Source organism: Lissotriton helveticus, chromosome 2_1, assembly GCF_964261635.1.
Source record: "Lissotriton helveticus chromosome 2_1, aLisHel1.1, whole genome shotgun sequence".
Classification (NCBI taxonomy): Eukaryota; Metazoa; Chordata; class Amphibia; order Caudata; family Salamandridae; genus Lissotriton; species Lissotriton helveticus.
Window position 1 is genome coordinate 598,632,239 of NC_136059.1, and position 24,857 is coordinate 598,657,095.

Genomic DNA, 24,857 nt, shown 5'->3' on the forward strand with positions numbered 1-24,857 from the left:
ATCCAAGGGCATTGATGAAATGGATGGTGTCTGGACCTATAATTGCTAACTCACTGGGACAATTCAATGAAGAAATGGGATTCAGTGAAAATAACTGTGTTCACCATGAAGACGTCTCTTGCAACATTCGATTTGTGAATTATATTAAGGAACTTACACAAGTATTTTCACATGATAACAGAAATCCTTATGCCTGTGCTATTGGAAAAATCTTATGAATATTGCATCCAACTTAATCATGAGTGATAATGCAAATAATTCTATGTACATTACTGATAACGTGGGGAGCTCTCAATATGGAACGTTTGTTCAAGAACACCTAGTATACTGCGAATAAACTATTTTTTAACCTATTCCTAAAAATAAGCTATGTTTATTTCATAAGGTAGTCCCAAAATGAGTAAACCTCAAAATATTCATCAAGAAAGAAATAGGTGAGGTTTTGGTTCCATGCTATTGGGTAAAATGTTCAACTAATATACCAATAAACTGGGTGACTTTTCCACAAAATGAAGATAACAAAAATAATTTGTTCCAATTCTTGGCTTCTAACTTTTTGAGTCTTGAGATACCAAAGGGTAACATTGTAGTACTGACAAAGGATGATAAAGTGGTAAATATTACCAAAAATCTGAATGTATCCGAACTCCTGGTATCAAGAAGAAGCTGATACTAGAATACTATTAGATGTAAAGCATGATAGTGAAAGTGTCCAGAAATCTATAACTATATGTACTGTTGATTCTGATGTAGCAGTTATTGCTCTTTATGCATTTAGCAGCTTAATTATTTCTAATTTGTGGATTGATTTTGGTATTGGGAAACATCAAAGGCTACTGCCTATCCATGAGTATTCTAATAAACTTGGCAACAAAGTTTGTGATGGTATTGTATTTTTCTATGCATTTACAGGTTGCGACATTGTATCTGCATTTGCAGGCATGGCGAGAAAACAGGTTGTGAAACGTGGCAAAATTTTCGGGCTGTCACAGAAACATTTATTGAGCTCTCTCATTGCCCACCAGATATTTCAAATAACAGTTTCACAGGTTCTGTTAAAGAATGTCAAAGGATGAAGATGGTGACAAAACTTAATCGATCTCTAGAAAATGTGCCACCAAGTGAGGCTGCTCTTTTACAGAACAGCAATACTGTCTTGGCAATCGCAAGTCATACTCAAGTACATCAACTGCTGCCCCAGCTGATGAGGGCTGGGCAGCGTTCAATTCAGCCTGCAGCAGCAAGTGTCTTCGCCTCAGGACAGAGAGTGAAGAGTGGCAAGTCCAACCGAAAAAGTCCCCTATAGAGGCAAGAAACACAGTGGCCAGTAAGTTGGCTGCATCCTGCAAAGCGCACTCTTCATTTTTCCCTGATCAACTTCCCTGACCAGCTGTGGCCCTAGGGAGTACGTTGGTCACCCTGAAATGTCCCTACCTCAACAGGGTTGATAGAGACTCCATCTATGGGTCACCTCCATGAGGCGTGGACATCTTGGTTGCTTCATTGAAATCAAGACCATAACTATCTATGGCCAGTGGTCATGGGCCATCGCTCCATTTTGGGGGTCCTCGCCTCTAGCCCTGGCATGAAGACATCATCCACAAGATGGCGGCCCGATCAACTTGAATGAAATAGACATAGGACTTTCTTCCTAGCCCATGCACAGAAAGTAAAGGAGGACTCTGTGCAACTTGCCATTGCATTAAAAGAAAGGTATGACTATTTACTTTGGTACATCTAAGGAGCGGCCATATTGTAATGGTGTCTCTTCATTGCCAATCATAGACCTGGATTTTTTTAACCTATTACAGTCTCCCTGATGCATTGAAACACAAGTAAGTGCCATGCTAAGATGCCTATTCTATGATTGAATAGATCTCATAATTTGAAACAGGACAACGGATACCTCAAGACATAGAACACAATTATGACTTGTTAAGCAACAACTCCATTTCTACACAAATAGGGTCAGCTATCCTAAAACAGTCCTTTGAAAATTCAAATTTTCACCTTAGAATTCTACGCATCTCACACTGCTGCTTCCATTTTCACTGGAGTCAAGCTATCCTGGCTGATGAGGGGTGAAACCCCAAAGCCGATCCTATGATGCCTGTTTCCAGTCCAGGTAGGACCTGGCTTGGTAGTTCAGGCTGGCCTGTTCCCACGAGGAACCGGGTTAAGACTGATTTGCATATGGCTGGGTTCAAGCTGGAATAGCATGGTGAGCAAAAAAAACGATGGATTTAGGCCAAGATCTCTGAACTGGGGTGAATTTATGACATTGTTCTGCATTCCGTGCATCAACGGTCCTTTTTCCATTTTCACCCTGGCTCCAAATAACACTAGCCCCAACGATAACCTACTGTCACAGGTATGTCATAATGCATTTAAGATTGTTTACCTCCCTAATCTATCTAAAAACGCAGCTAAGAACTACTCAAACGGCAACCCGAAACGCTTATCTCTGATGCCTATTTTTGCACTTCAAAAGGTGTGGTTAACAACCTAATCTTCTTCACTAACAGAAGAGTCCGATGGAGAAGAGTCTTAACTTCCATGCTCTGCTCCAAACCAATGAGGAACACTCCTCACGGTTTCTGAATAACCATAATCCCCTCACCAGACTTCAATGTCGATCTCACCATATCCCAATACAATAAAGGGAACATCCTTAGACAAGCAGTAGACCATAATTTAGAACAGTTTGAGAACATCTTTATGAGGATTAAAAATACATTGGCTAACACTGTACCATCCACTCTACCCAATCAAAGTCTCTCCTCCGTGTTAAAACCTCACGCCTCGTCTACCACCTCTACAATCTCCTTCACCTTTTCCTCACTTACTCTGCATGACTGCACCAATGATGAAACCATTGTTGACGAACCAAGGCCTTGTATCACAAATAAAGACTGTCCAAGTACCAACTTGTGAGACTTGCCTTCTCCCCCTACTCACATGACATTGAAACACAATGGTCACCCCCTAAAGCTTTCAGCAACAACAATCTGGTGAGCTTCAGGTCTACTAACTACCCTTCCTCTACATCACCTTCGCCCCAATGGGTGCCCCGCTCATCCATCACGCTCCCAAACCCACAGCTCCAACTGGCCTACTACATCAGAGGCCTATCGATGAAACTAATCTGACACCTTTTCCTACCCCACTCCCACTCTCCACCTCCAGTACACCATTCACAAGCAAGCAACTTCCCGTCACCTCCCCTACTACTTACCTCCTTACCTATGAGGAATCCATACTGCCTACTACCACCCACCCCTCTGAAGGGTCTCATTTACTATCTACCCCTAGAACATCTGCCCATACTTTAAGCCCTCCCTCCATTGAGGATAAGCTCACAGACTTCAAGCATGATCTTCAACTAGTTAAAGATGGCCTTCAGTACATCTCTATGAAGATGGAGAAGCTTTGGAATCTCAATATGACCTCCGAGACTAATCAATCTAGTCTTCCCGCAATGGTTAAACCCCACTGGAGAAAAACTTGTCCATGAAAAACTAGTTGAACCTGCACTGGAAATCACAGCCGCATCTTAATCACCACTCCAGCCCCAAAGGATTACTGACCATTTGGCTGATGCTGACATTCACTCCCTTCTACTATCTTACAATGCCTCCCTCATCACCCTCACCATTCAATCTCCAAACTGTTCCCTCTAACCCGATTCGAGAATCCAGTGTCAATCTCAGAACTTTGAATAAGGGTCCTTTATTACCTGTCGCCACATCACACCTAGAAGCCGTAGTAACTAAATCTCACATCAGATTGATATTTCCTAACTGCAGATCAGCTGTAAGGCATGCAGCTGATATTGCCGACCTCATACTTACGCAAAAACTGGACCTCCTGATCTTAACTGAAACTTGGCTCAATGACACCTCCTCACCAATTTTGGACATTTTAGATCCCTACCGAATATGACATGATCTGACTGGATAGACCTGTTAAAGTTGGGGCGGCATAGCATACTTCTTTTGCTCCGTTCTCTCCCTGAAAACACCTTGGCTTCAAAATCTGGAACAATGACAAGATAGTTTGTACGCTTCACACAATCTATCACCCACCAGATGATAATCTTCTTTTTATCGAACAAATAATGGAGACAATATCCTCTAACTCTGACCACCACACTTACCATATCTTCCTTTGGAATTTCAACTTACACTAAAATGATGCAAATGATCCATTACTGAGCACCTTCAAGACTTTCCTCTCTGACCTAAACTTCACCCACAACAAGGGCTCCACCCTTGATTTAATCATGGCTAAAGATAACGTTATACAACTGGATGGCATATCACCTTGTGACTGGTCGGATCACTACATAATCTCTTTTTTCATCTTGGAAAGGGTGCTGATGAGACAAGGACCAGGACAACCTCTTAAGACCAAACAATGGTCTTGAGACCTGAGGAACATCAACGTAAATGAGCTAACCTATATTAGTAATAACCTACTTCCTCTGCCTCCTAACATGACAAATCTAGATGACCTTACTGAACATTACATCCACTCAATGACCAATATGTTCGACTCAATTTCTACAAAACAACTGAAGAGGATTCCCAGCAAAGATTTCAATCCCTGGTTCAATTGCTTTCTTAACGAGGAACAACGCTAACTAAGGCTGGTGGAGAGATCATGGAGAAACTCTCCTTCCATAACAAGCCTCAAGTATTTGAGGATGACAAGAAGTGCGCATACCAAACTTATCCATAGCAACAAAGCTGATCACTTTAGATCACAGCTTGTCAGTGCCAAAATCAGACCAAAGAAAGTTTTCAAAATCATAAAACAACAAGCTAACCACTCAACTAACCAACACTCTGCATCCAAGGACTCACTCTCTAGCGGTGAGAAGTTCTCTGCACACTTCATTGAAAAGATAAGACAGAATGAACTAGAACTGCAACTCACCTTCCCAAATTCGGAGTATCAGACCCAGCTTCTCCCTCACCATGGCTACCCTTGGTGAGTTCTCCTCTTTCTGACTCTATGGATTATACTTCAAAAAATAATGTGTTGTGGAATACCTTTATACTACCAGATGATGCTGAGCTACTCAAAACTATAACTTCAAATCATTTCAATGATCCTCTGTCTGCCAAGTTCTTCAAAGAGCTTAGCTCTTTCATTCTCCCACTCTGGTCTAAGTTTGTCCATGAATCTCTCATGCAGGGCATGGTTCCTGATTGCCTCAAGATAAGTCAAGTCACCCCATCCCAAAGAAGCCAAATGCCGAGTTATCTGATCCTAACAACTTCTGACCAATTTATAATATCATGACTTTAGCCAAACTACTCGAAAAATGCATACACACACAACTCTGAAATCACATTGAACAGTTTCAGCTACTTGACCAATGCCAATCGGGCTTCAGATCGGGCTACAATACTGAAACTGCTCTGACACACATTGTTGATAACGCCCTGTGACTACTTGACCAGAACAAACTACTTATATTTCCTGATCTTTCCTCGGCGTTTGACATGGTCAACCATGACAAAATGATTGATCTTCTTCAAAAAAGGATGGGGTTATCAGATCCAATTTGAACTTGGCCTGCTTTCGTTCCTACATAATAGAATGCAAAGAATCAAAGTCAACCATTCCCTTTCTAACAGTACGCCGGTCTCAATTGGAGTAACTCAAGGACTTTCACTCTCACCCACGCTTATCTACTTGTTTATGGAACCTCTCACCCAAATGCGGAAACTCTTAAACACACAATATCAGATGTACGCCGATGATACTCAATTGTACTTGAAAATGTCTTTACCTGATGATATCAAAACTCTTAACTGTCCACTTCTGAAAACTCAACATTGGTAAACTCACAGTCACCTTATGCTAAATACACTCAAGACGGAATTCCTCCTGATTGCCCTCCACAATCATTCTGCCCCCATTTAAGATTGGCTTAAACAACTAACGGCTCTTAACTACGCTCCACATGTTGTTGACTCCACTAAATTATTAGGCACAAAGCTAGACAAACACCCGAATGCGCACAACCACATCAGTGCCACAACTAGAGGAGCCAATCATCAACTCAAAACATTAAGGAAAATCAAACCATTCCAGCCTCCTGATGACATGCAGCTAGCAGTCCAAATCCCTAGTTGTCTTCCGTTTAGATTACAGAATTATGACCCTGGCAGGGCTACCCAAAGCTAGACTGGCCCCTTTAAAGGCTACTCTGAACTCTGCTGCCAGAATCATCAAGAGAGCAAGAAAACGTGATCACATCACACCAGATCTAATTCAACTAAATTGCCTCTCTCTCGAAGCAAGGATTTGGTTCAGGATAGCCTGCTTGACACACAAAGAAGTTCATTATAACAGTACTGTTTACTTGGCAAAAAAACTTGAACTATCTGGTATGAATCACTCTTCTTTTGAAACCACAAAAAAATCTTTAAAACAGAACTTATATCCGCCCCTTCTCCGATCTTGCTCTGAGAATATGGAATGCTCTTCCTCCGGAAATCAGAGCTAACCCTTCAACTGCCTCATTCAAAAAAGAGGCCAAAGGGTTGCTCCAGAGTAGCTACCTGCAACAGTAGACCTGCAGTCACCCAACCTAACTTTTATTTCTTGTTTACAGCACTGGTCTACCATTCAACTATGCAATTTTTTCCTATGTAATATCTAATGTGATGCTGGCTGTTCTTTTTCGAATTTTGTTTAACTTCTTATATGGTTAGTATTTACACATTTACCTGCTTATCTTGTCTGCTTCTATGTACAGCGCTATGATACCCTTACAGGTCATGTTCGCACTTTATAAAACTTTTTAAATAAATAAGAAAGCTATTTTTCAAGCAGGTTATGTGTGGTCTCAGTGGTTGAATGTGTATCCTGATATGCCTGAACCAGCTCAATGGGGATGGCAGAGGGAAGATTCTGGATATGAACCTATGTGGTCACCTTTGCCTGATGCTGCAAAACACTTCCAGGAACTTGTTAAGTGTGGATCTAAAACATTGGGGCATATTCTCAAGAACGTGTGATTACCAATGCAAAAGTAACTTAACGCAACTCCCAACATCGCAGTCTATCTCGGGAAATTTACGCCGTGTTAACCAAGTATTCCCAACACAGCGGTACCATGCGATAGTCACCAGACAACGCAAGAAATGGCTGCGCTAAAATCAACGCTGTGCCGCAAAAATGCAAAACAGGAACGCAAAAAAACTGGGATACAAAAATCAGAGAAAACTAGCTCCAGGCCTGCAATGCACACGTGTCAGGCGGGAACAATCACCATTAAAGCTGAAAAAAAGCAGACAAACAAATGCCAAACAACAGCGAAGAACCATGGATGTTGCCGGAGCAGGTATGGAGGAGAACCAGAACCCCACAAGCCCCCCCGGTGGACCTGCCTAGGACCTCGGGGTCAAGGAAGACCAAGGAGAAAAAGAATAGGAAGAAGAGATGCAGTCCGCAGGAAAACAGGATCCTGATAACGGAGGTGGTCGAACACCATCAACAACTGTTCGTCACCTCCACTGTGTCATTGGCAACAAAAAATGGACTATGGCAGCCCATCGTGGACAAGGTGAATGCAGTGGGAGTGCTGAAGAAAACAACGGAAGAGGTTAAGATGCGCTGGAATGACGTCAAACGAAAAACCAAGCTGAAACTCGCAAACAACCAGAAGGCAGCAATGCAGACTGGAGGTGGGAGTCCTGCGCCACAGGAGGAGCTGGACAACATGGAGGAAATAGTGTCCACAGTCATCAGTGGGGAGATGGTGGCTGGAGTCAGAGGAACTGGACACTGCTCAACAGGACCGGACACAACAGCACCAGGGTGAGTAACGACCAGGGACTGGGGGACGGGGGAGATGGGCACAATGGCACGTATGCACAATTGAGCTTTGCACATCTGCGGACAAACCATGCCCAGACCCCACCTCCCACCAAGAGAACAATGCACCCAAGTATGCAACATCTCAGCACTGTATAACCACAGTTGTCCGAGGTACACCGCATGTAAGGGATAAGGGGCAGTCAAATCAGAGCTACAGGGGCGACTCCTCCAAAATGTGACACACACACATCACATGCAGAGCACATGACAACAATGTGGCACAATCTGCAACACGTCCTCACCAGAACACAGGACACAACTGGTGCCGACTGGGTGTAGACACTGGCCAATCACAATTGGCATTGCAGGGAAATGTGAGTTGATAATGTACAAGTACAAACACACAGCCGTGATGTCGAAATATCCACTGTCCCGCAGCAAATGGGTAGCCCCTCTGAAACAGGCATGATGTACAAAGTCATGCAGTCTGTATGTAAACATGTACAATGCCATAACACACATGTGAACACATTGTTAAACTTCATCTCCCCTTCACATTGCAGAGGGACAATCAACACCTCCTGCAGAGCAGTGCCAACCTCTCTTCTCTGATGACGAAGAGGACCACAACACCTTTGACTCCGACGCCCTTCAACAGCTCGTGGAGAGCCTCCGCAGCCCACTCCCAGGAGCAGGGCAGCCCAGCAGCTATGATGAGAACCCACCCCCTGGACAGAAAACACAGCAGGTAGCACCCACCACCACGGCTGCCACCCAGGACCCCCACGAAGAACACATGGCCTTCCAATGCCGTGTGTTGGCATGCCAGGAGCAGCTTGAACAGGTGCGGGTGGGCTTCAACAGCATGGTAGACAAACTAGATGCCATACGTGGGTGTCTAAGTCCCATCAGGGACCACTCACAGTCCCTAACAGACACCCACAAACCACTCTATGCACTCCCATGAACGATGGTTGGCATCGCCAGAGTCCTGACTCAGAGACAAGAACGACTGGCTAGTCAGAGTGGCTCCAGCGAGCTCGCCCGGGAGTTGGGACCCGTGCGGAGGCTCCTGGAGAACATGGAGTGGGCCAATGCAGAAAAAGCGGCTGCCACAGCTGCACACCAGCAAGAGGTAGCTCGGTTCCACAGTGACCTCAAAACCATCTTCATGGCATTGCTGCCACACGGCCTGGCGCAGATGCATGCTGCTGCTACCACTACATCCACATCTCTGCACCCTGAAGTGTCAGTGCACACAGTGCAGCAGACATTCCGCCTCCGGCCACTGAGGTGTCACTGCCACACAGTGCTGGAGAAAGGCCACCACCACCCTCACGTGAGGCACATGAAACAACAGAGGACAGAGATGCGGATGAAGCCTTACTGGTACGGAGAAAACTGTAGCATTCATCTCCGCCTCATGGCCGGTTTCAGTTTGGTTCTGCCCTCTGCATCATCACCTTCCACTGTCCCCCGATGCACTCTGCGACACACACCGTACCTTGCAATGGACTGCCATATTCTGTTTGATCGCCAATGACACAGCTATCAGACTGCTGACTGAACTCTTCCACTTCCTTTGGACTTGTCGTTCCCTGAATGACTCTAGCTGGCCCTCCACGGGCCAACCTTTAAAAGTGGGGTTTGCATGGCCCTGTAGTGCTCCAGATGCAACACTCCACTGAATGTGCATTAAACATTCCGAATCACATAGATGTGTCATCTCTATGGTCTTTCAAGTGTGGTAGTGTGGATGAATGTAGGGTCAGTGAATTCCTCTTACGTCCATGTGGCTCATGTCGTGGGACTTGGGTCACAGGGTGACACATTGCCGATTGTTGTCTAGGTGGCAGCGAAGCAACAACAGCGACACATGCATTTGTTACTTCCTTGTCCAGCTCCGTACGGAACAACGCCCAGAGCCCCAGGGTCATTGTTCAAACTCTTACGCAGGACTGGCATATGCGAGGCCTGCCCACTCTGCTTACTCTCACAGGGGGGAAGGACAACGCTACATGTCCCAGGTTTTCCCTGTAGGGATCTGCTGCTCCCAGATCTAGTTGTCAGCATGCCACAGCCACTTCCTCACAGCTGGTGTACACCCACACCACACCCATCCAGCACATGCATCACAGCACATGTGACCCTGCCAATAAAAAGGGCCGGGCACACGTGCTCTATGCCATTTCCAACCTCTCTCGGGGTGTATCCGTGAGGTGTGCATGTAGGAATCACATTCCGCATTGCCAGAGGTGACATGATGGTGTCCATACCACGATACCCATAGAGGGTCAATGACTATGGGGGCACAGACTTGGTTTCACTGGATACACTGCGGCCGACAAAGGCAGACCGCCACGGGACGGTGACTTTCGGGGCACTGTAAGTGCTGAGTGGGTGTGCAGCCTGCGATGATGCCCCGTCCCAGCGGTCCGGACTGCTCAGGTTTTGTGTGCCCTGCTGGACCGCAGTGTAGGCCTGAGCCAGCGGACAGCGGGGGCCTTCCGCCACGTGGTGTGGCCTCGCGGGTCACTGTTAGTGGAAACTCAAGGGCTGAGCGGGTGTGCAGCCTGTGATGAGGCCGGGTGCACTCGTATGTCCTCTGCCATGGAGTAATCAAAACCCAGCACCAAATGTGAGACCTGGTGGCCTGTGGAGCGGGGCTGCATGATCTGGAGGGTGCCATGTCCGCGGGCCCCGGGCTTGTGGCTTGCAGCGGCACATGGTGGGCCTTCCTTTATACACGCCGGTGGCGGAAGGTGAGAAGTAAGGCCTGCATGTGCAGGGGCAGGCATGCACCGCTGGGCGGTGGGAGGGGCTGTTGTGCAGCTGCCTGGGTGAGCAGGGGCGGACAGGCGATGATGTAGTGTGCAATTGTATGTACTGTGCCATTCATGTATCTGGACTCTGTTTCAGATGACGGGTCTGTCTCAGATGTGGGACCTGGTGAACTGCACTACATATCGGCATGTGGCTGGAGACACACCGGTGGCAGCAGGTGAGCAGTGTCGGCACTTTCTCTCCCTGTCCCTCTCTGCTTTTCGCTATCTCTCTCTCTCCCTCTCTGTCCATCTCTCTCTCTCTCTCTCTCCCCCTCTCTGTCCGTTTATCCCTCTCTCCCCCTCTTTCTCTCTCTCTCCTTCGCACTCTCTCTGTCCCTTGATGTGCGCAGGAGACACCTTCTCATCATGATTTTTGTCTTGCAGGCTGTGACCTACTGATTGTCCCGAGGGGAGCCGCCATGTGTCTTCATTTCTGTTCTGTGTTTATTTTCGAAGGTGAATGTGTGATGCTCATTTTTGTGACAACACATGCATGTCACCAGATGTGATTGTATGACATCATGCAGGTTATTTGGTATATGATTCCGTTTCGTTGATGTGGCATGTCTTTGGCCGGGGGGTGGGGGGTGGGGGTCCTGGGGGTGGTGGCGGTGAGGGTTGTGGGCCTCTTGGGTGCCAGGCACACATGTTCAGTGGCTCAATGGCATCTGTTGTTCTTCAGGTGTGGCTCTGGGCTGGGCTCTCTTTTGTGGTGCAGGTTGTAGTCCGACTTTGCATCAGGTTGGAGCAGGTGTTAGATTCCTGGTGCTAACGCGCCTTATGGCATGTTTTGTGATCTTATCGCAGATCAGGCTGGTCGTTGGGAATGTTGCGGAGTGGTGTTGTTGCTGCTTTTTGCTCGGGAACACCTACTATGCATCTCATTAGCGATAGTTGCCCAGGTCATTCGTGGCGATGTTTTTTGAGGATGCTATCGACGAAAAACTGGTGACATAGGCTGTTTGCACCAGCTTGTGCATGGAGTGGTAAATTTATCACTGCTTTGGCTGCGATAAAGTGCCGTTAACTCAGCGATCGCTCCTTGAGAATATGGCCCATTGTATACTCATGCTTGTAAATGTAAACAATTGTCTCTTCCATGCACTAGACTTTGTGGTTTTGATGTACAATGCCATCAGGACGACATGTTTTAAATGACTGACCTAATTGTAACCTTTAAAAAAACTGTTGACTAAAAAAACAATAAACATTATTAAAAATATCATTTGTATCTTCATTCTTTTTCAATAAAAAGGTTTTAATGTTTAAATGCTACAAAATCCATTTTTATATTATAACATAAAAAAATGCAAAAATATGCCCGTGTCATTTAAAATGTAATAGACCTTTGCTAGACCCTTTATGTGGGGCCCAAGTGCCCCTAAAAGAGTAGCAACATAAACTAGAAATACTTTGATCAAACCATGATTTTTGTTTAAAATTTCTATCTTTAGCTGTTCAAAGGTTAAGGGGGGTGAGGAGGTTTTGTGGAACACCATATATATCTACAATATATCTACATACTTATCATAGTGTACTAGGAGTAAAAAAAATGGCAACATTTTTAAAATCCTTGGGTAAAAAGCCATTACAATTATGTGCTGGAAGACTAATATTACATTTATGATAATTTACTGGCCCTTGCAGCAGTCATATTGTATTATGACATCACACGCCTAAAATGGGAGTTCAGATTTTGGGGTCTATATCAGAAATCAATGTTCATATCACTATCTAACACTGTGCTAAGTGCAATATTAGTACCACATTTTGCACGATTCTGGTGATTTTTTACTCTAAGGTACTTCACTACGGAGCCGATTAACAGAACTAATCTGAGATAAAATCCTAAACTTACTACTTTTGGTATTCACAGAAGGCATTTAGTAGTAGTAAAGTTAGGACTCCTAACTTTACTACTACTAAACTGAGATAACATGCTAAACTTACTACGTTTGATATTCACAGAAGGCATTTAGTAGTAGTAAAGTTAGGACTTCTAACTTTACTACTACTAAATGCCATCTGTGAATACCAAAAGTAGTAAGTTTAGGATTTTATCTCAGATTAGTTCTGTGAATCGGCCCCTACATGTCTAGAAGGAAGCATGGATGACTGTGATGTTCTGAAGTTGTGCCTGCATTCTGTCTGAAGAGTCTGATGCCCGACTCAGGTTGTACCTGATCCTACACCCAACAGTGTGAAATGGATGGTACACATTGCTAAAAAGACCCTTCAAACTTGTTCAGGGAAGAGAGCTCATCTGGCACTAGCTACATGTTGAGTCTTCAAAATGTGCTACAACATGTCCTCCTGCTGCAGCCCATGTATGGACAGACTGGCCACCATTTTGCCCAGACTGTGGTTTTCAGGTCTGCGGAGGAAGATCCAGGAGATGAAATTCAATTGGAACCCACCAGTTCCTACCCAGAGCTGCTTGGTTTTGTTTCCTCCGGGACATGGAGTCCTGACCAGCTCGAGACTGAAAGGTATTGAACAATGGAATCAAGGAGAGGAGGACTGCAGATAGAGAAGAGATGAGAGGTTGGGACTGGCATGACAACATCCTTTCACTATAACAACAATTGTACTAATGGAATTGAGGTGTAGAGGGGCCTTGATCTGGCAACATGAGGCTGGATCACAGGGAGGTTATTGTCGACCATGAAACCAAACCCTCCTTCTGCTGGCTGGTTTCCGGGTTGTTCAACCTCTGCATTATGGATGGCAGTGAGAACAAGGCCCTGTGTTCAAGTTGCTACACACACGTTCTGCAAGGGGGCGACGACGAAGAAGATGGAGCATATATGGGGGAAGTGTGATGCTGCTGTTGCCCCTGCACTGGAAACCTTTGGTGATGGCCAAGGGGGTTGATGTGTATAGCAGGATTGCTGCTGCTGTCAGATACTCAAGGCCCAGTTCCATGACACTTTAGTGCTGCCCTGCCTCCATCTAATTGGATTGATTGGTGATATACATAGCTACCATGTGGAGGCCTCCCTGGATATGCCTTGCCGGGTACCACAGTTCTGTCGGACCACTAAAGGAATTGTGCTATCATTTTTGTTTGCCTCACTTAGTACTCTGTCACTGCATGGACATCCTCTAGCAGGATACAGTCTCTGAGCGCCTAAATTTAACTAGGAATGAGCAATCAAATGGACGTGGGGACCGTGAGACTTAATACCTATATGTCACTGTCACTGTCTCTGTGACCTATGTATTTGAAGCCATGGACTATACGAGGAAGTAATCAGAGACAAAGCCTGTCATACATTTTTTGGAGACTATTTTCAGCACATCTTCTGCATAGTGCATAGAGATTGTCTCAAGTTTATATTGCACCTGCAAAAGCCTACCTTCTCTAATAAATCTGACAAAGGGTCTGCTGGCATTTCCAGTCTACACTCTTGGTGTTGGTGACTGAACTTTAGCAGGAATAAGTTTACATTCCTGCACTCTTAACAGAATGGATACATAGAAAAGGACTGTGATGGGGAGTCTCAAATATAGGTCTGCCCATGTGGCTCCCTGGGGAGTGAAACCAGTGACTTTAGAACACTCAATTGCAGATGCCATTCAGGTCATACTTGACACCAGGACCTCCTTGAAGACCCAGATCGATGACATCACTTAAGACCGAAGTGTGGTGCATGTGATAGTTGTGGAATCTAGAGCTAAGAACAATATAGGCAAATGGATCCAGATGCAAAATAACAGTGAAGCACTGCCAGGAGACAATAAAGAGACTTGAAGTTCATGTTGAGGATGAGGAAGGGATTTCTTGATTCTATAATTTATGAATCCAGGGCCATATTTATGACTTTAGTGACATAGAGCAGTGCAGCAAGTTCCCTGGCTGTGCTGCCCTGTGTCACAGGGAAAAGGCAGGAATGCATAGTATTTATCCAAAATGGTGCATTAATCTATTTTACCCTTGCACTGGTGCCGCTTGGGCAGCCTAGTGCCAATGCAGGCTCCCTGCACCATGGTGCAAGGGTGCTTGTGATGTAGGCATGATTGGTTTTGTGCAGGAATGGGTGCCTTCATCCATAAAAACATTCCTGCGAGGCTTTTTCCTCTTTCTGTGTGTGCTACAGAATGCAGCACACATAGAAAAAGAAAGAACAAGGAGAAATAAAGCTACTTCTCATTACACCTCCCCTGGGGAGGCATACCTTTTTGGCTCCTTCCCAGGTTTACATGGTCTTGAAAATATGGGGATGAGTCAAAAGCCATGGGAGCTGAGTGAGAACACCCAAGCAATGCCCATGGAAAGCCTTTCCAGGGCAGAGTAACGCAACACAGTGATCTGCCCTGCATTACTTCATATTTTTGGAACCACTCAAAGCCACGCAAAGTGGCTTAAACAAATCACCTGGTTTGCGTCACTCTTGCACCACGTTGCGTAATGCAAGAGTGATGCAAACCAGGTCATAAATATGCCTCACAGTGTCTGTCAGAATAGATGACGGGTCAATGGGCAGATGTAGTAATATTTCTTCCAGTGCAGCGCAGCAACTAAAGTTGCTCCACTGTGAGAGGTAGCGAGCAGGAAAGTGCAACTTCTATTCATGTATGGTTCTGTTCTCTTCCCAACCACTGGGGCACAATTACACTACCTAGCGCCATGCACACAAGTTTGCACTATAGTGCAAAGGTTTGTGTCTGATGTGTACTATAGGTTCGTACTTGAAAGGCACCCTTCCAGTACAAAATCGTATGCTCAGACACATTTTTTAAATTTCCACACTTTTTGTATGTGTGCTGTACAGTGCAGTACACATGCAAAGTTTGAAAAGTTTGGGCAACAAAAAAAATCTTTTACTTTACCCCTGCCACAAGGAGGCATGTTTTTCGCTAGAAAGCCCTGTCTAAAAATGTTAGCAGATAGGGCTTTGAGTAAAAAAACATGGGTCGTAGCATGGGAATGTACGTCCTTGATGCAAAGTAACACAAAGTAGAGCAAATTGCTATAGGCATTACTTTTAGACAACTTACCAGTGCAAATAAAGTGTGCACTGAAGAAATTAGTTTATCAATGTGTTGCATCCGTTTTTGTCACTTTCCCTAACTTTACATAGGTAAAAAACTTACATGAATCTGCCCCAATCCTGTGGACAAGCAAAAACACAACTTGTTCAAAGCCAGGGACCTGTTGAGACTTGGAAACACTCATATCCTACAGTTCCCTGGGTTTACATAAATGACCAGAAATAGAGAAGAAAACATTATGGAATGAAGAAGTATCTCTGTGACATAGGCATAAAATATATGCTCCTATACATAGCAAAAGTGAAAGACCATTGCTGGTGGCCAGATGTAATTCTGCAGGTCATTGGAACGGCCTTGGACGTGGCTAGCAGTAAACCAGAAATGGCGTAGACTTTCAGAAGGAGCTGGTTCCAGATGTCGCATCAAGGATGGAGCCTGGTCATAAGTGCAATTCATGTTTAGGGACTTGAAGAGGCATCCTAGCTAATTCAAGCAAAGTTAGAGTACAAGACGAGTGCATCTTGGCGAGTGTTCCAGTGTCTGTTGAGCATGAAAGACTAAAAAAGACCTAGGGCCAGATGTAGGTGGCTAAATACCTGTCGGTAATTCCAAAATTCTTTAAATTTCTGCGTTACCGACCGGTATTTAGCCATGTGCGATGTAGGTGAGTGTAAACCTACATGCAAAATAAGGAATCGCTAAATAGCGATTCCTTATTTTGCTATTGCATTTAAGGAATTGGAAATACCGATTCCTTAAATGCAATGTAGGTAGCACTAAAAACAGTGCACCTCAGCCTTAAGGAATCGCTATTTACAACCAACTCCAAGTTGGTGGTAAGTAGCGATTTCCTTACAAAAAGCACTTTTTTTGCTTTTTTTTATGTGCCATGTGGCACACATCCATGCCCTTAGGGCATGTATGTGCGCCACATGTGCACACATGCACATTTCAGGGGTGCAACAGGTTATCCTTTGGACACCCTGGCACCCTTGAAATACCCCCGCTATTAACAATTCGGTAATACCGATTCGCTAATAGTGAATCCCTTCCCATTCATTCCTATGGTCCTCCTAGCCCATAGGAATGAATGGCTAGGTATTCCTTAATAACGAATCGGAATTACCGCTTCAATATTAAAGAATGTTAAGAAATCGCTAATATTTTAGCGATTCCTACCTACATTCCATTTAGCGAGTCCTTAATAGCGATTCGGTAACAATCGCTATTAAGGACTCGCTAAATGGAAGTTACCTACATCTGGCCCTTAGTGATCAACCCAGTATCCGTGTTGTATCATGATCTATCTATACATATGCCTGCTCATGCAGTCTTGACCTCTCTGTGCAAGGAGATTTAATTATATTGTTTATGCTGAATATGGGCATGACAGCTCAAATAGATGAGGTAACAAAAGTGTACAGAACTGCAGCTGCTGGAAGTTTCACAGATATGCTGCAACTAGTATATATTGGATCTAGTGCCATTCCCTTGGTACTGAGTCACACACTGACAAACTTCGCTTAGCCTGGGGTTGATATGGATAGAGCGTCTCCTGGCCCTCTGCCTCTGGACAATCAGGACAACGAAACTTCTTCTTAGAGCTTTCTAGAAGAGGTTCAACGAATAAACCAGGAGGTTCAATGAATAAACCTTTGTTAATTTTAGTAGGTATTGTTAATCAAGTACCTGGCTTATTCAGTCATTAGTTGAAACAATATTTACCTGGGAACGGTGCGTTCAACCTGTTGTGGGGCATATCATCGCTCTGAGCCATGCTATACAATGTCATGCTAGGAGTAAGAATTATTGGGCTGGGGGTGGAAGTTTCATAGTTTAAGCAATACTGTAGTCAATCATAAGGTAGAGTGAACGTAGAAGACAGACCAAGTGGAAAGGGATGAGGTGGAGGGAAGGGGCGGGCAGGTCTGGTGGATCGGCCAATCCTCAGTACTTAGATGTCTACGGTGATGCGTAAACTCATTTGAAACATCAGACAATTTAATAATAATATCAAGCAGAGACGTTTGAGCTCCTGTCCTAAATCCTACAGGATCTACACTGCACTCCTACAGGAGAAAACACATTTGTCACAGTAGAAATGTGTAAATATCCCTAGAAAGTCGCGGTCATTTCTACCATGCAGAAAATAAATCCTACTCGAGGAGTGTAGGCATATGGCTTGATCCAAGTACTCTCTCATCCAGAAGTGTGACAACAGGCCAAGAGAATAATGACATTCTGCTGGGCAGACTGCTGAATAGTCAACATTTGCGTATTGAATGTTTATGCCCCCAACACCAATAGTGATTCCTTCTTCCCAAATGCTGATAGAGAGGTACCTACTGTTATGTTTCCTAACCTAGGCCAGTGTTGTACAGTGACCTTTTAACCAGTTATGTGCTGAATAAAATATCGAACGGTTTCCTTGGAACTTTCCCCATTTATTATTCATAAGGATACCTAGTACCATATCTTAATCCCCTGCACATGACGTACATAACAGGATTAACATACTATGTACAAAAGTCATCGCTATTCATCGTCGAGTGACAGGCAAACTTTGCATAATTGCAATGATTGATTTAGACTCATTTACATAATCGTACTCACAACATATTGATTGTGGTAGAACTCAATGCTAGCTTTTTGTTATAAAAGAACCTCACCTTCACTAGATAGTGAGAGGAGACGCTTCCACTCTGACACTGAGGTCCTGCTTTCTGAAGCTTCGACACACAGTGGTTTGACATCCCTTGCGGTGTGTCCAACTCAAGACCAAGACGGGTTACTTCATTCTCACCCATCAGGTAATGGGGTTGGCTCTTTCCTAGGGGATTCTTGGATTGTGAATGTCTCAACACCATCAGGTAGGCAGATATGAAGTGCGAGGAGAAGGATACATACACGAGTACTGGGAATTACAGTACAGATTTAGATGCAGGAATGTGGACACTGACGTTTTTCTCAACCGTTCAAACTGTGAAAGTGCCATAAGTGGTTCCTTAGTTTGCAAGGACATTTCGCTTCACAGAGCCTGTAATGCTTCGGTTGCAAAGTAGTCCTGTTATTTGACAGGTTCCCCTGCTGCCGTCATTCATCCTGTATTTGAGCTGCTCTCGAATGGGAGGTATTTGATGCTGAATGATCATGGCTGTTGTTGGATGGTACCAGGCATAGCATATCTAGTCACAGTAAGTTCTAGGGTTACTTGTTGTATGCAAGTATTGTTTCCACTGGCCCACACAGTTAGGGAGGCAACACTATGGCCTTCATTGAATGTTTCCTTTATGGGGTTTGATTCTCTGTGCAGACTGAAAGCCTAGTTTTTTCAGAAAGATGGGGCCTTAGCTCAGCCCAAGAAACTTTTGATCTCCAGGTTGCAAGGTCTTCATCTGAGATACAGGCACTGGTCCGTACTAACTTCCTGCTTCATTTTGGATAAATGGTTCATTGTATCTTTAACATGTCTGATACTAAGGGGACCGTGCACCTATTTGAATGAAGAGGTTCCGGACTATTGAGTACCTTTCAGACAATCTTCGGAGTCATTCCAGCATTCATAAACTCCGTATTGGGAAGCCTTTTTGGTGGGCTTCTGCTGGTCCTACTACTTGTAGTGGGCATCCTGGTTTTAGTTTTCCTGCTTCGCAATGGACGTCCAAGTTTATCGAGAGATGGAAAAAGCACTAGTGGTCCGACATTGTCATGAATGCATGGTACTCCATCTGGGCACACCTCAGCTTCGGGAACTAAGTGAGCATTGGTTCCTATCGTTCAGGCCGGTCTGGCTTGACTGCATCTTCCCTGTGTTCTGCTGCCTATACTCTGGAAACATATGCGTGTTGGACATGCGTCTGACACTTCCATCGGTTGCGCCACTGGACAAAGACCTACTACTGGATCCCTTAAAGGCTCACGAGTATCGGTGTCCTCAGCGAATTCCCATGTAGATGATGGCATTCTTAGAGCCTCCAAGGGATGCTTCAGCCCTGGCGGAGTGGACAACAGCTCTACAATGGGCTCCCAACTATCATGCGCCTCCCCAGCAGCTGCTGTGGAAACAGAAGATCACCTTTGCTCCATTCACCTGATACATGAGGTGTTACAGGGGCCATCGCCTGCGAATGCGAGCAACAGTGATGTTGCGTAACCCACACAGGACACATAAACATTTGGCTCTCCATGTGATGGGAACAATTCGGCCTTTTTCCCAAACAAGCCAAATTGGAATGAAAAACATTGTTTAGTTTTATTTTTCTGCTCTCACTGAGCGCCATGGCTTTCGATGTGCTCTGACAGTCTGATCATATATTGATTTCTAGTGGACACATAGAGCTTTTTGAACCTATTTTTACATATAGCATGTTTGGCGCTACCTAAAGTTTGCAGATCTTGGGGCAGTGTCAAAAAGCAATAGGTGTTGCGTGGGTACGCCCACAGCAACACCCATTGCATGGATTTTTGCCACAAAAAACTGCACTAAAGGATATATTATTTACAAGGCGGCACTAAGCCACCAAGTGGCTTAGCACATTGTCCTTCACAATATGCCTCAGAGCTGTTTATAGACAGACCCTAAAAAGGAATACTTACACAAAGGAGAGGGGCCACAGTCAAATAGGTATCATTAATACTGCGATACCCTGCATTTCCACGCACTGCATAAAACATGTCACTCCGCTACTAACAGAAGCCCACCCCAGATAGTAGCCACTAAACATCAAGCACAACTGCCCGCAGCGGAGCAAAGCCAGACAGCATTACCAGTCTCTATTGCTCATTCATTCATCATAAAACGTCAGCGGCTGTCATAGGTGTGACAAAGGCTCCCAGCAGACCAACCCTCTCTGTGTCCTATGACCTGTTGTCAGACTCACCTTCTTGGAAGTCTGAGTCATGCTGAGAGTTCATGCCCATGTCTGCACCTCATAGCATGAACTTTTGCCATTGCTTGAGCACTCTCAGCGTTATCTTCGGACTTTGGGGGCTGTCTCGGGTTAATAAATCACATCCGGTCTGTAGTTCTGCATGTTTTTCCCTGGCGTTCCTTGTAGCCAGGAACCTGTCCAATACCTAATAATAGCCAGGCAAAGGCTTTAAGTGTTTCTATTCAAGCTAACTGTAAAGGCTTGTGCCTGTCATGTTTGATTTTGAACCCCCACCACTATAGACAAGATTCCCTTAGGTTTCTCTGTTATTTCTTCCAATTATAATACCATGTTGTCATATTAGCCTTTTCCTACTTTTAACATACCATATACTTACTGTGATTTCTGACAATAGAAGTGCACAATTCGCTGCACAGTATTCTGCTCTAAAGGCGTATTAATGTTTTAGTGGCAGCAAGTAATGCCCTACAGAGAGACCATTCTGTTAAAAGGTAGTCTGGTGTGATTGTAGCTTAGTCAGTGGTATTACGCTAATGCAGTACAGATTGTTTTTATTTCAGCTTCCCGGTTCATGGAGGAAAAAAAGTGGGATGCAAGGTGTGGGAACTGGTTTCCAGGGAGGGGGGATGCTGTGGGCTTCCAAGCAGGCAAGCAAGGCTTACTGGGTTCCAATTGTACCAAATGCAGCCTTTTACACCTGTTGCCCTTTGGCCACCATACTACTGGGCCCACACATTCCAAATATCCCCTCTAACTCTTGACCCTCAGGATAACAAGGAATAGTGATCCAAGATGTAAGGAGGCAGGTGATTAGAGGCTTAGAAACCATTGTAGCACAATGTCAAGCAATGCCAATGTACAACCATTGCTTTATTTTATAAAGAAAATACTCTAATACAGACACAAAATTATATGCTACACATATGAAATACACCACAATACAAAACAGGAAACAGCTTGAGCTGAAATCAGATGAACAGGGGTATTGATAAAAATAAAGCAAATCTATTAAAAGTGCACTGTTAGCAAGTATCTGATATAGTTCTAAGAACATTAGTACTAAACCCAAAATGTGTCAAGACAACTGAAAGATATCTGGTACTCACCATATAATATGTTTTTCTCCATCCACTGCCACTATAGATAGGGGACAGGAAATACAGCTTAACATTAATAGTTATGTACAATTGTTCTAACAACATACACTGAGGGACAAACTCACTGTGTGATGCACACAATTGACTAAGACTCTGCAACTAGTAAAATGGTTGCTTAAAATGTTCCCTGTCAAGCAATCCTGGGTGAGTAATAAAGTCCTATTGTAGGATTTGCAGCAATATGCATGCTTGTTAAGTTTCAAAATTAAACACTATCTTGAGAGAAGCATGTTTAACAGTAGGTCATTAGCTACCTACAGTATTCTTAGGATTAAAGCTTGGTTAATTTATAGTATACCGTGGTAACTCACCCTTTCCATTCTTTTGCCCTTAAAGTAACTTCTCTAGGTCCTTCTGAAGCTATTTCAACCTCGAGTGGGATGTCAGTTCTTATAATTTTTAAAGTTCAAGGGTCTGTAATCTGTTATTGATCTCTGAATACTTGATCTATGATTCCTCCTTCCAGAAGTGAGTCTAGTAACTTGTGCATGTTTTCATTATCTCCTTTTCAGTGTGTTACAGTTTTACTACATTATCACATTTGATGTCTTTTTTTTTTAATTGATGGAGTAATGAGAACCATAATACATCAGCTCCGGGGAACAAAAATAAATGGCAAATCCTGACACTAGATAAGAACAGTATTAAGGCAACAGACATTCTGAGAAAGTAATCAAATGGTCATTAGCGAAAAATAAAAGATACATTATTCAATGTAGAGGGGAGCAGCATGAAAAAGAGCATACTTACAATATTACACTAGAGCGACCGGGCCAGCAAGTGCGTCCGTCATCATGGACGGAATTGGTTGGATCCCACATATGCCTCAGCCTCCACCTCTGCAGTGCATTCTTTGCTAATATCATCTCCAACATGCTGATGTTGGGAAATTCCCACCACAGTGCCAGAGACTGGGGGACTCACTAGATAGCCAGGAACGTGCCAGCACAAGTCTGGCCAGAGTGATTGTAAAGTATGAACCTGCTTGATGGGAGGGATAGCCGGCGCATGTCCCAGGGTAATCAGTTTCGGATTCATTACCACCCAGCTATTTGAAATGCTATACATTTTATTAAACAAAAAGTCCCAATATAGGCACAAGACGAGACAAGAGACGAAGATATGAACCGCGTTGGCGGACCCGAGACCACAGTGGAAACAGCAATCCTCTGCCTGAAGCTTCATTACGTAGAGGCAATGTGGGGTATAATAAAAGTTATTAATTAATTTAAGATGATGTACCTTAAAACATGACACTTTAAGCGCTGCCTGTGTCAATATTACTGCTCCTCAAACTGCTCCTCAAATCATCTGCCATTACCACTGTATTGAGAAGTCTGCTCCATTTGTCCTGTTCTGAAAGGGATCCTCAATTCGGTCCAGAGAGTGCTGATGAATCAGCTTATATACCAGGCCAATATCTCTCTTTGCTGGAGCCTTTGCTACCAGCTCTAATACAAAATTATCAAAGCACTGAATCTCGTCTTTACTAAGACTAGATATGAAGTGTTCCACTTGGCGAAACCTGTAGAAACATGGGTAGGTAAAAGAGTACTGCTGCTGGAGATTCTTGAAGAAGAGAAGAACTCCACCCTCAAATAGTTGAACCCGCCAGACGACTTTTGCCCTCTCCTTGTTCCCATGAAAGCAGTCATGCACACAGGATAGTATATTGGGATTGTGCCCTAGATAGGTTAAGTGGAGTAAGATCGGAGAATATCCTCTTTAAGGAGCCCCAGATGAGATGGAAAATCTTTAGTGTCTTCAAACGGGTCTGTACAAAGTACACTGCATTGATAATCATTACACCTGGAATGATTGGTTCCCTCAGTGGCAAGAAGTCAGCGAACATTCGCCCTTGTAACAACGTCCCCGAAACCAAAACCTGACAGAGTTGAGAAAAATTGAGGCAAGGTAATAAAATTGCCAGACTGGAAGCAAGACCCCGCCGTCTTCCTTGGGATGCTGAAGAAGCTGAATCTTACATCGAGGTTTCCTATAGCACCAGATAAACCTCTGCCATAAAGGTTCAACCCTGTTAAAAAAGACCACCGGGAGAAAAAGCAGGATACGATGAAACAAGTTGGGGATAAGGATTTTGAAAAGATTCCAATGTGCGGTCAAACCTAGATGGAGGTGTGGTTCCATTTAGCAAAGGTATTGGCTGAATGGTGATAAAGTTTCCCGTCATTCTCAAGAATCTCAGCCATGTGTAGCAATAGTGTAACACCTAAATAGATCACTGTCTGTACCCATCTTTTATTATGACCAGTGGGAATAACAGTGGACACACCTGTCCTTTATCTGTGTGAGGCTATATCCAGAGACTTTTCCGAAAGTTTCAACAGCAGCCACCACTGCCTCTAAGCCTCTAAGTTGGAAAACGAGTTAAAAACGCCAAATCATCAGCATACATCAGAACTTAAACCTCATGCCGATGTATCCGCAAGGGCTGGATCACATCTGACAATCTTGGGTATTGAATGAAGGATTCTATATATGATGGGAATAGCTGAGGGGAGAGAAGGTACACTGCCTAGTTCCACGTAAGATGATTATTGGGTCTGAAAGAAAAACGGATTAGCGAATCCTTGCTGTGAGCCCGTTATAAAGATGCTGAATTCTAGAGATAAATCCAGAGACGATTCCCACTGTCTCCATGACACCCCAATAAGAAAGGCCAGGAGACCTGTCAAAGGCCTTCTTGGTGTCTAGAAGGGTCATACCCAACGGTCCCCCACGAGACGAGGCAGCCTCCAGGGGAGTGATTGCCTTATTGACATGTGATGGTGTGTCCCGTCCTGGGATGAAGATATGTTGGTTTGGATCAACTAAACCCGAAATAACTGCAGCAAGCCTATTCTCAAGAATTTGTGTGCAGATCTTCTGATCTGCATTGATTAAAGAGATGAGGCGGTATGGGGAGAAAATAATGATACTCGTCTCTACCCATGACTCAGCCAAATGTTTTGAACGACTTAAACAGATCCTTAAGAATCGGAGCCAAGATATGTAAGAAAGTGTAACAAAATACCAAGGGAATCTGATCCGGCTGGAGGCCTTACCTTTAGCCCAGAACCAATTGCGGACTCTACTACTGAGAGAGTTATGGGTGCCTCGAGCCGCAACCTTTCCATTTGACTCAGTTTATG

At 44.3% G+C, this 24,857-nt stretch overlaps 1 protein-coding gene across 1 annotated transcript in view; it reads right to left on the reverse strand.

The window, feature by feature from the left end:
* LOC144818167 (baculoviral IAP repeat-containing protein 1-like) overlaps positions 1 to 24,857 on the reverse strand; it is a 1,283,508-nt gene that overhangs the window by 1,248,547 nt on the left and 10,104 nt on the right. Inside the window, exon 2 of the mRNA XM_078675291.1 lies at positions 21,655 to 21,685. Within this exon, the coding sequence (XP_078531417.1) occupies positions 21,655 to 21,657 (3 nt within the window). The 5' untranslated portion in view covers positions 21,658 to 21,685. The remainder of the gene's footprint in view (positions 1 to 21,654; positions 21,686 to 24,857) is intronic.